The sequence below is a fragment of the Dromiciops gliroides genome, chromosome 2, assembly GCF_019393635.1.
Source record: "Dromiciops gliroides isolate mDroGli1 chromosome 2, mDroGli1.pri, whole genome shotgun sequence".
In the NCBI taxonomy this organism is placed as follows: domain Eukaryota; kingdom Metazoa; phylum Chordata; class Mammalia; order Microbiotheria; family Microbiotheriidae; genus Dromiciops; species Dromiciops gliroides.
Window position 1 is genome coordinate 122054836 of NC_057862.1, and position 13308 is coordinate 122068143.

At 39.7% G+C, this 13308-nt stretch overlaps 2 protein-coding genes across 2 annotated transcripts in view; one reads left to right on the forward strand and one right to left on the reverse strand.

Annotated features, from left to right (window-relative positions):
• WDR93 (WD repeat domain 93) overlaps positions 1–1798 on the reverse strand; it is a 48374-nt gene extending 46576 nt beyond the window's left edge. The window contains 1 exon segment of the mRNA XM_043980387.1: positions 1674–1798. The gene's annotated coding sequence lies outside the window, so the exon portion shown is untranslated.
• Positions 1799–1898: 100 nt separating this feature from the next.
• On the forward strand, positions 1899–12252 carry PEX11A (peroxisomal biogenesis factor 11 alpha). Its single transcript, XM_043988221.1, has 3 exons — positions 1899–2242; positions 5236–5351; positions 10240–12252. The coding sequence occupies exons 1-3, from the start codon at positions 2187–2189 to the stop codon at positions 10809–10811; spliced, it is 744 nt and encodes a 247-aa protein (XP_043844156.1). The 5' UTR covers positions 1899–2186; the 3' UTR covers positions 10812–12252.
• Positions 12253–13308: the final 1056 nt, after the last annotated feature.

Genomic DNA, 13308 nt, shown 5'->3' on the forward strand with positions numbered 1-13308 from the left:
TTACAATGTAAAAATAAAGAAAATTTAAAATTCACATTGCAAAGATTACAACCTGCAGTTAGATGAGTAGTCCATTAAATTAATCCATCTATCTTGGGCAGCCACTGAAGACAGACAATGAGCCTGGCCCAGATCTAAATAAGAAGATGAGAATGAGATGGATTTATTTTTTAAAATGGAAGATCATGTTCATGTTCTCAAACAACTCGTCATCTTTTTAATATTTTTTTTTAAGTGAGGCAAGTGGGGTTAAGTGACTTGCCCAGGGTCACACAGCTAGTAAGTGTTAAGTGTCTGAGGCCAAATTTGAACTCAGGTCCTCCTGACTCCAGGGCTGGTGCTCTATACGCTGTGCCACCTAGCTGCCCCCTATCTTTTTAATATTATATGTTGCAAAGAAGCACAGATCTGCACTGGTAAAGGAATTCTTCACAAGGAACTCATAATAAAGATGAAATCACAAGTTAATTTTTTAAAAAAAGAAAAACAAAACTTCCAGGAATATTATAAGGCTATAAACAAGGAAAAACTATGATCTCAGAAGAATCACAACTGGAAGTGACCCAAAAGATAAGAGACTTTTAGTAGGCAGAAGTATGATGCAGAATATTACCATTCACCACTTACCTGCAGACATGTAGGACAGGGAGGTGGGGGGAAGGGTGCTCAGGAGAGAGAGGGGGAAATAAAAGAAATTTTAAAATGGTCAACTGACATCCACAAAACATTAAAAGAAGCAGAGGCCAGCCTCTAGCACATTGGTTGGATCCTCTATAAAAGGAATAAAATAGATGAGAATTATTTAATATTGGTAACCTGGAAAGAAGTTAAAATGAGAGGATTCTTAGGCATAGCTCTCCCCTCACCAAACCAAATAATACAAATAAAGAGCCACACAATAAAAAAATAATCCAATAATGACAAGAAGAAAAGTGAAAGAACCTGCCAATGTGATTTTTTTTTCTTTTTTTGGTGAGGCAATTGGGGTTAAGTGACTTGCCCAGGGTCACACAGATAGTAAGTGTCAAGTGTCTGAGGCCGAATTTGAACTCGGGTCTTTCTGAATCCAAGGCCGGTGCTTTATCCACTGCCACCTAGCTGTGCCCCCAATGTAATTCGGTTTTTTTGGGGGGGAGTTTGGTGAGGCAATTGGGGAGTCAGGAGTACCTGAGTTTAAATCCGGCCTCAGACACTTAACACTTACTAGCTGTGTGACCCTGGGCAAGTCACTTAACCCCAATTGCCTCACTTAAAAAAAATAATTATTATGGACGCTTGGTAAAGTACTCTTCAGAACGGATCTCGAAGGCCCTTTCCCACTCTAAATTCTTAGGCTATGACAACGTCGTTCAGTCAAGTCTGACTTTTCATGACCCCGTTTGGGGTTTTCTTGGCAAAGATACTGGAGTGGTTAGTCATTTCATCCTCCAGCTCATTTTTACAGAGGGGGAAACTGAGGCAAACAGTTAAATGACTTGTCCAGAGTCACACAGCTATTAAGTGTCTGGTGCCGGCTTTGAACTCGTGAATGAGTCTTGACTCCATGCCGGCGCTCTATCCCCTGCACTACCTAGCTGCCCATACCAGACAAAGAGAGGTCAACGGAAATTCTTGGGAGCTTTCTCGTGGAGAGGAGAGGGCTGGGGAGGACGCTACGGCGTGGTAGGACGCACCTGAGACACACGCGGGGACGGTAGGAGCAAACACCTAGGTGGCCACCAGCCCCGGAGGTTTCTGGGTTCCCAGTCGGACAGAGCGTCTTAACTAGAGCCTCGTCGCCTAGGTAACCTGCATATCCGGCTCAGCCTGGAAGTTTCGCGCTCTCCCATTTCGGCGTCGCTCAACCCTGTTGCCGAGGTAACCCTTACTTCCGGCTCAAGTCCGGAAATCCTTGAAGCTGCGACCTCTTCCGGCCCGGACGGGAGGCTCTAGGTGTGGGGCGGTCCGGGAGGAGGGGATGTTATATTCCCCTCCTACGGGACCTCTGTTCTCTACCCTCCCTCTTCCAGCCCCCGCCCTCGAGTAGTGCCCGCCCCAATGAGGGTGGAGGGAACTCGGCCCGGCGGGGCCTGGAGAGCGTCGAGTCACCCGCTCCCCGGGGGACTGGGGCGCCCTCTGTTCTGGTGGGGCTCCTCGGGCCACTTCTGAGCCCAGTGCGGTGGGGAAGTGGGTGGTGGGTAGGCGAGATGGACGCTTTCACTCGCTTCACCAACCAGACTCAGGGCAGGGACCGGCTCTTCAGGTGAGTCTGGGTTTCCGTCCTCCCACACCGGTGATCAGTGAGCTTCTCCAACCCCAACTGTGCCCATCCCAGCCCTGCTAAAGGCCCCGACTCCGTCCCCCTTCGCCGAGACGGGGTGCAGCTGGAGCCGACTCCCCGAGGTGACCTCTGTTCCTGCTAGCTTTCAGCTGCCTGGCGATCATATTTCTTTATGGACGTGAAAAGTGGCAAGCCAGCGAAAAGACAGAATCCCTGGGGCCCCAATTTAGTCTCTGCCCCGATGGGCCGAGCTAGCCCCATTAGAAGGAAGTGTTTGAACGGGGGCCAACTCCGATTCACTAAATCTTTTAAGTATATAACTTGGGGGAAAACGTAGATAAAATCCACAAAATCCAATTGGAGCGAAAACCTCTGCCCCGGGGCCCTTTCTCAAACTAAGGACGCGTTGTACTAATGCCTTTCAGTGTGGAACTCGGTGTACTCTTGCAAAATTCCTCATGGCATTAACTTGTAAAACCAGAAACAATGACTTTCTTGATAATTTTTCCCTGTGAAGGGAAACACTGGACTGACTCTCTTGGAGTTTTCTTAAAAAGGGAACTTTAGGGTCTGCCCTTGTAAGAAGGGAAACAACCCAAGAGGTGATCATGTCAGATGTCCTAGGAAATAATCCTGTGATGAATCCCTTTTTGTCACATACTTAGAAAAGAGATGCCCCTAAGAGTGCTCACTATTCCCAGCTTTTAATTAATGGGGATCATAGATTTAGAGTTGTGAGTGACTTAGAGATTATTGAACCTAACTTCGATTTTAAAGATGAGGAAACTGAGACTCATAGAATCTTAAATGATTTGCCCAAGGACACACAATAAAGTGGCAGAGCAGGAATTTGAACTCTGGCCTTCTGATTTGAGATACGGTACTTTTTTTCACTGCACCGCAGGATTTGACAGTTACATGTCTATAAAATGTTAATTAAGCACATATGGTTAGAAAGTATTTCACTGTGCCTCATAAAATCTTGGTTGGTAGTCAGCCTGATCAAATTCAAATTCAGGTAGTTAAATTTACAATTTCATTTGGCTATTTCCCCTTATTTTGCTAATACTTTTATAATGAGCTTCACAGCACATCAGAAATGCTACATTTCATCACACTTCTATAAAATATAAGCACACAGTGAATGGATACACACATGTTGATTGTACATCTACTCTGCCAGATCGAAGATCTTTGCTCTATCATTTTGCAGAACTTTATCTAATCTCCTCACTAACAGTTTGAGCAGACTTTCTTTAAAATGACAGGGTCTTCCTCTACTCTTTAAACTTGTCTTAAGGGAAACTTATTTTTCGACCTAATCAGAGGCCAGCTGAGCACCTATAGCCAGGAAGCACGTATATCTGAGTTTACTCAACTATACAATAAAAATTAAAATCTATAATAATGTAACCTCTTTAGCCTTATATGCTGAAATATTTTCAAAATAATTTGTCAGTATGTATACAGGACAATTCTATTTCTTATTCTTGATCAACTTTCATATATCTCTATATTCTTTGTATTTACCATTCTTTACAGCAACGTCATGCTTTTGTTGAATTAATATACCATAGTTTGTTTAGCTATTCCTAAATAACCGCAGGACATTTAGGTGATTAGGTGATTTAGGTTTTTTCCTGTTATAAATAACACAGTTATAAATGTGTACAACTAAATCTTTTTTTTTCCTGCTTGATTATTTCCTTGGATTATATTCCCAGGAGTGGGGGTTACCAAGTCAAAGGGTCTTATAGCTCTTTGGTGTACATCCAGATGGCTAGAAAGCACTTTTCTTTTTCTTCTTTTTTTTTTTTTTGCAGGGCAATGGGGGTTAAGTGGCTTGCCCAGGGTCACACAGCTAGTAAGTGTCAAGTGTCTGAGGTCAAATTTGAATTCAGGTCCTCCTGAATCCAGGGCTGGTGCTTTATCCACTGCACCACCTAGCTGCCCCCACACTTTTCTTTTTTTAAAGGAACTCCCTGTCCCCCAAATTTATCACCTTTGGCTCCCAAATCTTTGCTACAGCATTCTGAAAATCATTTTAAATTCGTCAGAAGGTTTAATGTATAGCTATTAAACTATGGTTAGAGAAATACAGTATAGAAAAACATTTTGCTATGAAGTAGTTAGCTAATCATATAGACTGCTAAAAGCATGGACTTGTGAATATCTGTGATTCACAGTTTCTAATTCATTGTGCCTGTATTAGGAAATAATGTTAGGAGCTGTAGATTGATACATGGAAATAACATTCTTCTATTGAACTAAGTATTAAAATGATATAGTATTCATTAAGTCGATTTCTATTTGTATATCCTTTTCCTATTTATTAGATTTAACCCCATATGAAAGCCACATATAAGAAAATATCTCTTTTTGTATATGTAATAATCCATATTGTTTTGCCTGGGACTGTCGTTTCTTCAGTGGCAGGAAGTCAGTCACTGGTGCTGGGATTTCCCAGTACAAATCAGCAAGATAGTTGCTTGATTTGTCAATGATTAACAGAGCTAGTATGTTCTCAGTGCTTGTACCTAGGGCTTCCTGACTAAGGCCAGTCCTCTCTATTCATTATGCCACCTGTGTTATACATGGCTTCTTATAGGTCCTTTATTTTATGTCTGGCCCCTTTTGTATACGTGATTTAAAGATGAGATGGTTTTTTGAGCAATTTTTTTTCCTTGATCCACATTAACTTTTATTCCCACCACTCATGTCAACAAAATGGCTGCTTTTTGCTGTTCACTGTATTATTTCAAAGCCCTTTGCCATCACCTTTGTGTTGCATTTTCATTACTTGTGCTACCCTTGGGCCTTGTGGAGTTGGTACAGAATATTCCTCTTATAAGTTCTGCTTCATAGAAATTATCCTAAGGACTTTGCCTTTAGCAATGTACCTTTCTCTTTTCCTCCTCATGAATTGTTTTGCTTAACTTGTAAATCATTTTCCTCACTTTTTTTTTCCATTCCAGAGCCATTCAATATACATGCATGTTGCTTAGATATTTATTAGAGCCTAAGGCTGATAGAGAGAAGGTGTTAATGAAGCTCAAGAAACTGGAATCTAGTGTGAGCACTGGCCGTAAATGTAAGTATCATGTCTCTTGAGGAACAGAGCCTCCCAGTTGAGAATCCTTAGCCTCAGAACCTTTGGCGTTCATATCAATTCCTAATCATGATTTATATTTGATAGTACTTGTTGATGTTTTCCAGTATTCCTGACCTCGTTGTACAGATGGGGCAACTGAAAAAGCCAAAGAAGTTAAATAATCTAATAACAAAGGGCCATCCCACAGGCACAATCCTGGGTTTTTGGTGCTATGCTGCTTCTTCCCACATAACCAGAACCAGTAGGACCAGTTCAGTAGCTTATTTTTGCACTAAAATCATCGAAATGTTTTGACAAGTCAAGAAAGATAAACAATTATTTCATATTTTTCTGGCTTCCAGGAGCTATAGTCAGGCTCTGTGAAGGAGTAGAGCAGTCATGCCAACATTTTCACCTGGCTAATGCCTACCCACTGCATGTTTCTGAATTTCTGTTTTTTTCTTCTTCACTTGGAGTGAATGATGGAGAGATGGGTAGCTCATTTTAAGCTTTTTTCCTAGCCACCTTAGTATGAAATATACAAAGTTAAGCCAGCATTTTACACCTATTTAAATCATTGCAATCACAAGTAATGGTAGAAAAAATCCATTATTGTTGTGTGTGATGTGCTAATTTGTGACAGGTGTTTTCTTCCTTCCTTCCTTCCTTCCTTCCTTCCTTCCTTCCTTCCTTCCTTCCTTCCTTCCTTCCTTCCTTCCTTCCTTCCTTCCTTCCTTCCTTCCTTCCTTCCTTCCTTCCTTCCGGGTTAAGTGGCTTGCCCAGGGTTACACAGCTAGTAAGTGTCAATTGTCTGAGGCTGGATTTGAACTCAGGTCCTCCTGAATCCAGGACCAGTGCTTCATCCACTGTGCCAACTAGCTGCCCCTTCTCCCTTTATTTCTTTCAGCTTTGAGAGACCATTGGCAATTCTGAACAGGGGAATGATGTATCAAAAATGTTATTTTAGAAAGATTGGTCTGAAGAACAAATGGTCAAGAATATTAAGGGAATTGATGATGAAAATGTGAAGGAAGGCAGCCTAGCAGTTTTAGATCTCAAACCACATTACAAAGCAGTAATCATCAAAACAATTTGCTACTGGCTAAGAAATAGAGTGATAGTTCAGTGGAATAGATTAGGTACACAGTACACAGTGATAAATGGCCATAGTAATCTAGTGTTTCATAAATCCAAATATCCAAGCTTTTGGGGCAAGAATGTACTATTTGACAAAAATTACTGGGAAAACTGGAGAGCAATTTGGCAGAGATACAGATCATCTTCTTACATTATATACCAAAATAAGATTAAAGTGAGTACATGATTTAGACATAAAGGGTGATAATATAAAAAAATTAGGGGAGCATAGAAAATCTTACCTGTCAGATCTATGGAGAAGGGAAGAATTTTGACCAAACAAGAGATTGAGAGAATCACAGGAAGTAAAATGGGTAATTTTGGTTAAATGAAATTTATAAGTTTTTGAACAAACAAAATCAATGTATCCAAAATTAAAAGGAAAGCAGGAAAATGGGGGGGTATTTTTACAGCAGATATCTCTGATAAAGGTCTCATTTCTCAAATATATTAGGGAGCTGAGCTGCATTTGTAAAAATAAGAGCTTTTCTCCATTTGATAAATGGCCAACAAATAGGAACAGGCAGTTTTTAGAAGAAGAAATCAAAGCTATCAATAGTCACATAAAAAAATGCTCTAAATCACTATTGATTAGAGAAATGCAAATTAAAACAACTCTGAGGTACCACCTCACACCTATCAGATTGGCTAATGTGACAGAAATTTATTCTACAAAACTTTTCAGGAAAAATTAGAATTGTTTCTACCAAAATCCACTTTGTCAGTGATTGAACAGGATCATTGTTCTATCCTGAAAGAAATGCCTTTTTTTTTTTTTTTTTTTTGGTGGGGCAATAGGGGTTAAGTGACTTGCCCAGGGTCACACAGCTAGTAAGTGTCAAGTGTCTGAGGCCGGATTTGAACTCAGGTTCTCCTGAATCCAGGGCCAGTGCTCTATCCACTGCGCCCCTCTATCCTAGCTGCCCCCAGCCATTCTTAAGAGAATTTGGAACTATGCTCAAAGGGTTAGAAAACTGTGCATGTCTTTTGACCTAGCAATACCATGACTAGGTCTGTATCCCAAAGAGATTTTTTGTTACTTTCTTTTTTTCTTTTCTTTTCTTTTCTTTTTTTTTGTGGGGCAATGAGGGTTAAGTGGCTTGCCCAGGGTCACACAGCTAGTATCAAGTGTCTGAGGCCTGATTTGAACCCGGGTACTCCTGAATCCAAGGCCGGTGTTTTATCTACTTCACCACCTAGCTGCCCCCCCAAAGAGATTTTTTAAAGGGAGGTGGAGAGGGGGAGGAAGAAGCTATTTATATAAAAATATTTTTAGCAGCTCTTTTTTTGTGGTGGCAAAGAATTGGAAATTGAGGGGATACCCATAAATTGGGGAACAACTGAACAAATTATATGATTGTGATGAAATATTATTGTACTATAAAAAATAACAAGCAGGATGGTTTCAGAAAATCCTGGGAAGATATGAACTGAGGCAAAACCAGGAGAACATTGTCCACAGCAACACTAGTATTTTAATAATGATCAAATATGAAAGACAGCTATTCTGATCAATACAATGATCTAAGACAATTCCAAGACTTAGGTTGAAAAATGCTTTTCACTTTCTCTCCTCTTGATCTGTGAGTGGCCTTGAATTGGATTGAGATAGCCATTGGAGCGATATGAGATAGGCACACAAAAAAACACTTTCATAATCATTCTAGCTACTCATTTTACACTCTACAGAAGTATTCTCCTCCTCAAGAGAGGAAGATCTCCTCAAGGGAGAGAAATCAGATTAACTCCCAAGTACAGATAGAAACATAATTTTTTCACTTTCTTTTATGTTTTATTTTGCTTTCTTTTTTTTGCAACATGGCAAATATGGAAATATATTTTGCATTACTTCACATATATAATTGATATAATTTTTTGCTTTTTCAATGAGGAGTGGGAGTGAAAGAGAATTTGGAAATAAAAAAATTTTTAAATGAATGCTATAAGTAAAGAAATATTAAGGGGGAAAAAAGAAAGATTGATCTGTCAAAGGTGTAAAAGATATATTGAAGGAAGGAGGCATGGGAAGTAAGTCTTAGAGTAATTAAATTGTAAAACAGCAACTCCCCTGAAAGATGTAGTAACTGCAGCTAAGATTAGAAGGAAAGAAGGAGACTGGGAGAAAAAAAAATTATAACAAGTTTCTCTTTTAAAGGCCTCATTTCTCAAATATATAGAGAACTGAATCAAATTTATAAGAATTTGATTGATTCCCCAGTTGATAAATGGTCAAAGGATATGAACAGGAAGTTTTCAGAAGAAATAAAAACTATAGCCATATGAAAAATGTTCTAAATCCCTATTGATAAGAGAAAGGCTAATTAAGACAATTCTGAGATAGCACCTCACAACTATCAGATTTTCTAACATGACAGATACTGGAGGGGATATGGAAAAGTTGGGACATGATTCACTATTTGTGGAGTTTTGAACTGATCCAACCATTTTACAGCGCAGTTTGAAACTATACCTAAAGAACTATAAAACCCTTTCACCCAGCAATACCAGTACTAGATCTGTATCCCAAAAATATCAAAGAAAAAGGAAAAGAACCTATTTGTACGAAATATTGATAGCAGCTCTTCTTGTGATGACAAAGATTTGGAAATTGAGGGGATGCCCATCAAGTAGAGAGTGTTTGAACAAGTTGTGGTATGTAATTGTGATAGAATACTAGTGTGCTCTAAAAAATGATCGGCAGGATGGTTTCAGAAAAACCTGGGAAGATTTATAGGAACAGATAGAAAGTGAAGTGAGCAGAACTAGGAGAACATTATACACAGTAACAACAATGTTGTATAATGATCAACTGTGAATGACTTAGCTATTCTCAGCAGTACAGTGATCCAAGACAGTTCCAAAGGACATATGAGAAAAAATGCTGTCTTCCTCCAGAGAAGTAACTGATGGAGTTTCAATACAGATTGAAGCATAATTTAAAATTTTTCTTTCTTTTTCTTTTTTCTTCCCTTTTTTTGCAAGATGGCTCATATGTAAATGTGTTTTGCATGATTTCACACATATAATTGTTATCGTATTTCTTGCCTTCTCAATGAGTTGGGGAGGGATGGGAGGGAGGGAAAGAGTTTAGAACTCAAAACTTTTAAAAAATAAATAATAAATTTGAGGGGGGAAAAGCATCACCTTCTTTTGGCAGGAGGTCTTTCCTGATCCTTCCCATCGCAGCTGCTGGTGCCTTCCTCCTCAAAGTTATCTTGCATTTACTCTGTATATAGGATTTAATGCTCATCTATATACATATTCTTTCTCATATATTGTAAGTTCCTTGAAGACTGGAGCTGTTTCATTATTGCCTTTGCGTTCCCAATGGATGGAACAAAGGCATTTAATAAATGCTTGTTGATTGGGAAAAAAAGAGAATGTAGTAATTGAAGGTTATGCTAGTGATAATTCAGCAACTCCTTCATGGCAGAGAAATGTTTCTGTATCACCTAGACATTGCAATCTTTATTTGTGAATGGCCTTGAATTGGAATGAGATAACCATTGGAGTGATGTGAGATAGGTACACAACAAAACACTTTCTTGCCTTTCATAATCATTCTAGCTACTCATTTTACCCTCTACAAAAGTATTCCCTTCCTCCACCAAGGTGCAGGATTTTTAAGACTGATAAATTGGTGAAAAGTAAAATTATACCACAATGATAACCTAGCTTTTCTCAGTGATTCTGTTTTCCCATTTCATTGTTAATGAGAAGCTATGTTAAAACTCATGGGTTTTTCTTACAGGGTTCAGACTGGGTAATGTGGTACATGCTGTCCAGGCAACTCAACAGAGCATCCATGTATCTGATCTTGTGCCCCGATTCTGCCTAACAATAGCCAACCTGAACCGTGTGATTTACTTTGTCTGTGACACTGTCCTTTGGGTGAGGAGTGTAGGACTCATCTCTGACATCAACAAGGAACAATGGAGAAAGTGGGCTGCACGTCATTACTACTATTCTCTCCTGCTGAACATCATCAGAGATGTGTATGAGGTCTCCTTACAAATGGAGAAAGCTGCACAGGAAAAGGCAAAAAGAGAGAAATCAATGCCCCCAAACCACCTAGGACCTTGTGTAGCTGATGAAGAAACAGAGTGGCTCCAATCCTTTCTCCTTCTCTTGTTTCATTCTCTAAGGAAGCATCCCCCCTTGCTATTAGACACAGTGAAGAACCTCTGTGATATCCTGAATCCTTTGGACCAGCTTGGTATTTATAAGTTGAATTCTGGCATCATTGGACTAGGAGGCCTCCTGTCCTCCATAGTAGGCATGATAACAGTAGCTTATCCACAGATGAGACTAAAGACTTGCTGAAGTTCTTTTGTGTTGGGTACTAACACCTATTTAAGAAGGTGACCCTCTGCATAGGATGGGCACCTTGCCTATGACTGATGTATTCAAACCACTTTTTTGTTCAATTCCCTATGCTTATGTGGGTACACGCACTACATGTGTGCGTATTCCTCTGTCCCTTTCCCCATTGCACTAAAAAAAAATTCAGAGGTGGTCTCTGAACCTACCTTGAAGGGTCGTTGTGAGAATCCAGTGAGATAATATAAAAAAAGCACTTATCACGGTGCCTGACACATAGTAGATACCATGTAAATGCTTATTTTTTCCCCTGCCTCCTGCTATTGAGGTAGGACAGAACTGAGTTTGCAGTTTTTAAACCCTCTGCTCTCTAATAAAGTTTTTGAGTAGTACATTTGATGTGTAAGAACTAATAATGGTATAAGGAGACTCACTCTGTTGATGAAGTTTTTCAGATACACAAAAAGAGTGAGCCCCATTTATTAATTATATATATCCTTCAAAATTTGAACTCATTACAAAAGTCATGTCTAAGCTGTCTAATTCTAGACTCCATAATCTGATGGTTAGTTGTTCTTAAAATAACTGCTTTCACAAAACAAAAGTCTGTTAATCTAGAAGCTGAGTATGAGTACGCCACTCACGGTTTTCTATGATAATCAGGTATTTAAGTTTATAGAGTATGGGGTGTAGTTTGTCCCTGGGGGAGAAAGAGCAGAGAGGAGGATGGATAGGGCAGAGTGTAAGGAGTGAAGTGCTGAGGAAAGAAAGACAAGCATTAAAAAGCATAATTTACTATGATCAGATTTGGAGTATTGAATTAAACTGGGAAGTAAGTTTTTATGCCATATGCTCACTCTATAGCAGCTACCTTCCTCAGACCTTAAGTCATTGGTGGATATATGCTAGTTCTGCTCTTGCAGATGTCATGGGATGGAAGTGAATTAGGTATGGCACACCATCAGTTAAGGGGTTAGTAAATGGTTTAGTTTAGTGGTCTAGTTTGAGTGGTTCTTAAAAAATATGTTTAATAGGACATATGAATTCAACTGCTAAAAGAAATTTGACTCCTATTCTTTATTTTTTTATTTTATTTTATTTTTTTGGTGAGGCAATTGGGGTTAAGTGACTTGCCTAGGGTCACACAGCTAGTAAGTGTCAAGGGTCTGAGGTCGGATTTGAACTCAGGTCCTCCTGAATCCAGGGCCAGTGCTCTATCCACTGCACCACCTAGCTGCCTCTGACTCCTATTCTTGAAGACGACATTCACATCCATGGCTTAATTCCATTTCTTAGGCAAGGCAGCAGATCTGGAAAAGAAATTGGGTTTGGGAATTTTTTAAGTAAAATGGAAGATGTCAGGCAAAGACAAATTTTCTCAATAACCCTATTTTTACATCATGATGCTCAATTGTAATGTAAATGAATTATGACCAATAAATTTTTGGACTGATTTGAATTCTTGTATTTTTTGTATGTGTTCGGAGGGTAGCATAAGAAGGTGAAAGTAAGGGATAACCCTTCTTCATTACAGTTAGGCTTCTTCCCTCTAAGGAAAACAATTCTCTAGAGAGAAAGAAGAGATCACTATTCATAGGAAGACTGTGATCTTGGAAATAAACCTCAAGACAAGATCAGTTCTGAAGTTTACCTTGTAAGGCTGATGAAATTTTATAGTTAGGTAAGATGGAGAAAAGCATTGTCTCTAGAATTAATATCAGAACTAATTGTGTGCTAGATTCTGAGCCAAGGAAGCTGCTCTTCCAGAAGGGTTCTTAGAACCAAAGAAATATAAAATAGACCTGTCGACTAGCTTAGGGGCTATCTCAGAAGAGTAGCTTCTGGTGCCCTTCAGCCTCCTATGTCGGGGCGGGGGTAGAAATGAGGCTCTTTCACACTCAGCAGCATTCCCAAGACCTTTTACCAATCCTCACCTCTTACTTACATTCTGGGCTCTAGGCTCCAGAGGGCAAAAAACACAGTTCCCTCAGCAAAGCTTGATTTTTACAACTGGAGCCCTATACTCCCCCTGGCCCCAAGCCATTCAAACATTTACTGACCTCTGTCCCCGACTGATTGCAGAACCTAACCTTATTAAGAATTTGTCCCGAAGCTGGGAGTGTGATCAGAGGGCATCTTCTTCATGCCTTTCACGCTTTTATAAATCAAGGACTTAAGCTCTGGTTAGGCAGATAAGTGCAAACTCCTTTGGAATTCTTTGTACTTAAAGCTTTAAGTGGAGGGTCACCAGCTTGGCTTTTTCGGTCGGTTGTCTTACCTATTTGTCACCACCAATGACCTATCACGGGTCACAGAGGCTTCACCAATCTGGCAGAAGTGAGATGATTATATTTCTATTGATAGCAAGGAAAATAAGTTTTTATCCTCCAACTTCTCAATCAGGGAATAACCCCCAAACCAAGTACCTTCCTACGAACTTAACCTTCCTGTTTATTTCCCTGGGGTCTGCCAAGTTAGCTCCTCAATACTATTGTTTGTT

Excerpts from the sequence above, each read along its gene's own strand:
- PEX11A (XM_043988221.1), top strand. The coding sequence starts at position 2,187 with ATGGACGCTTTCACTCGCTTCACCAACCAGACTCAGGGCAGGGACCGG. Across the intron at positions 2,243-5,235 it reads GGCAGGGACCGGCTCTTCAG|AGCCATTCAATATACATGCA; the intron begins GTGAGTCTGGGT and ends TTTCCATTCCAG. Across the intron at positions 5,352-10,239 it reads TGTGAGCACTGGCCGTAAAT|GGTTCAGACTGGGTAATGTG; the intron begins GTAAGTATCATG and ends TTTTTCTTACAG.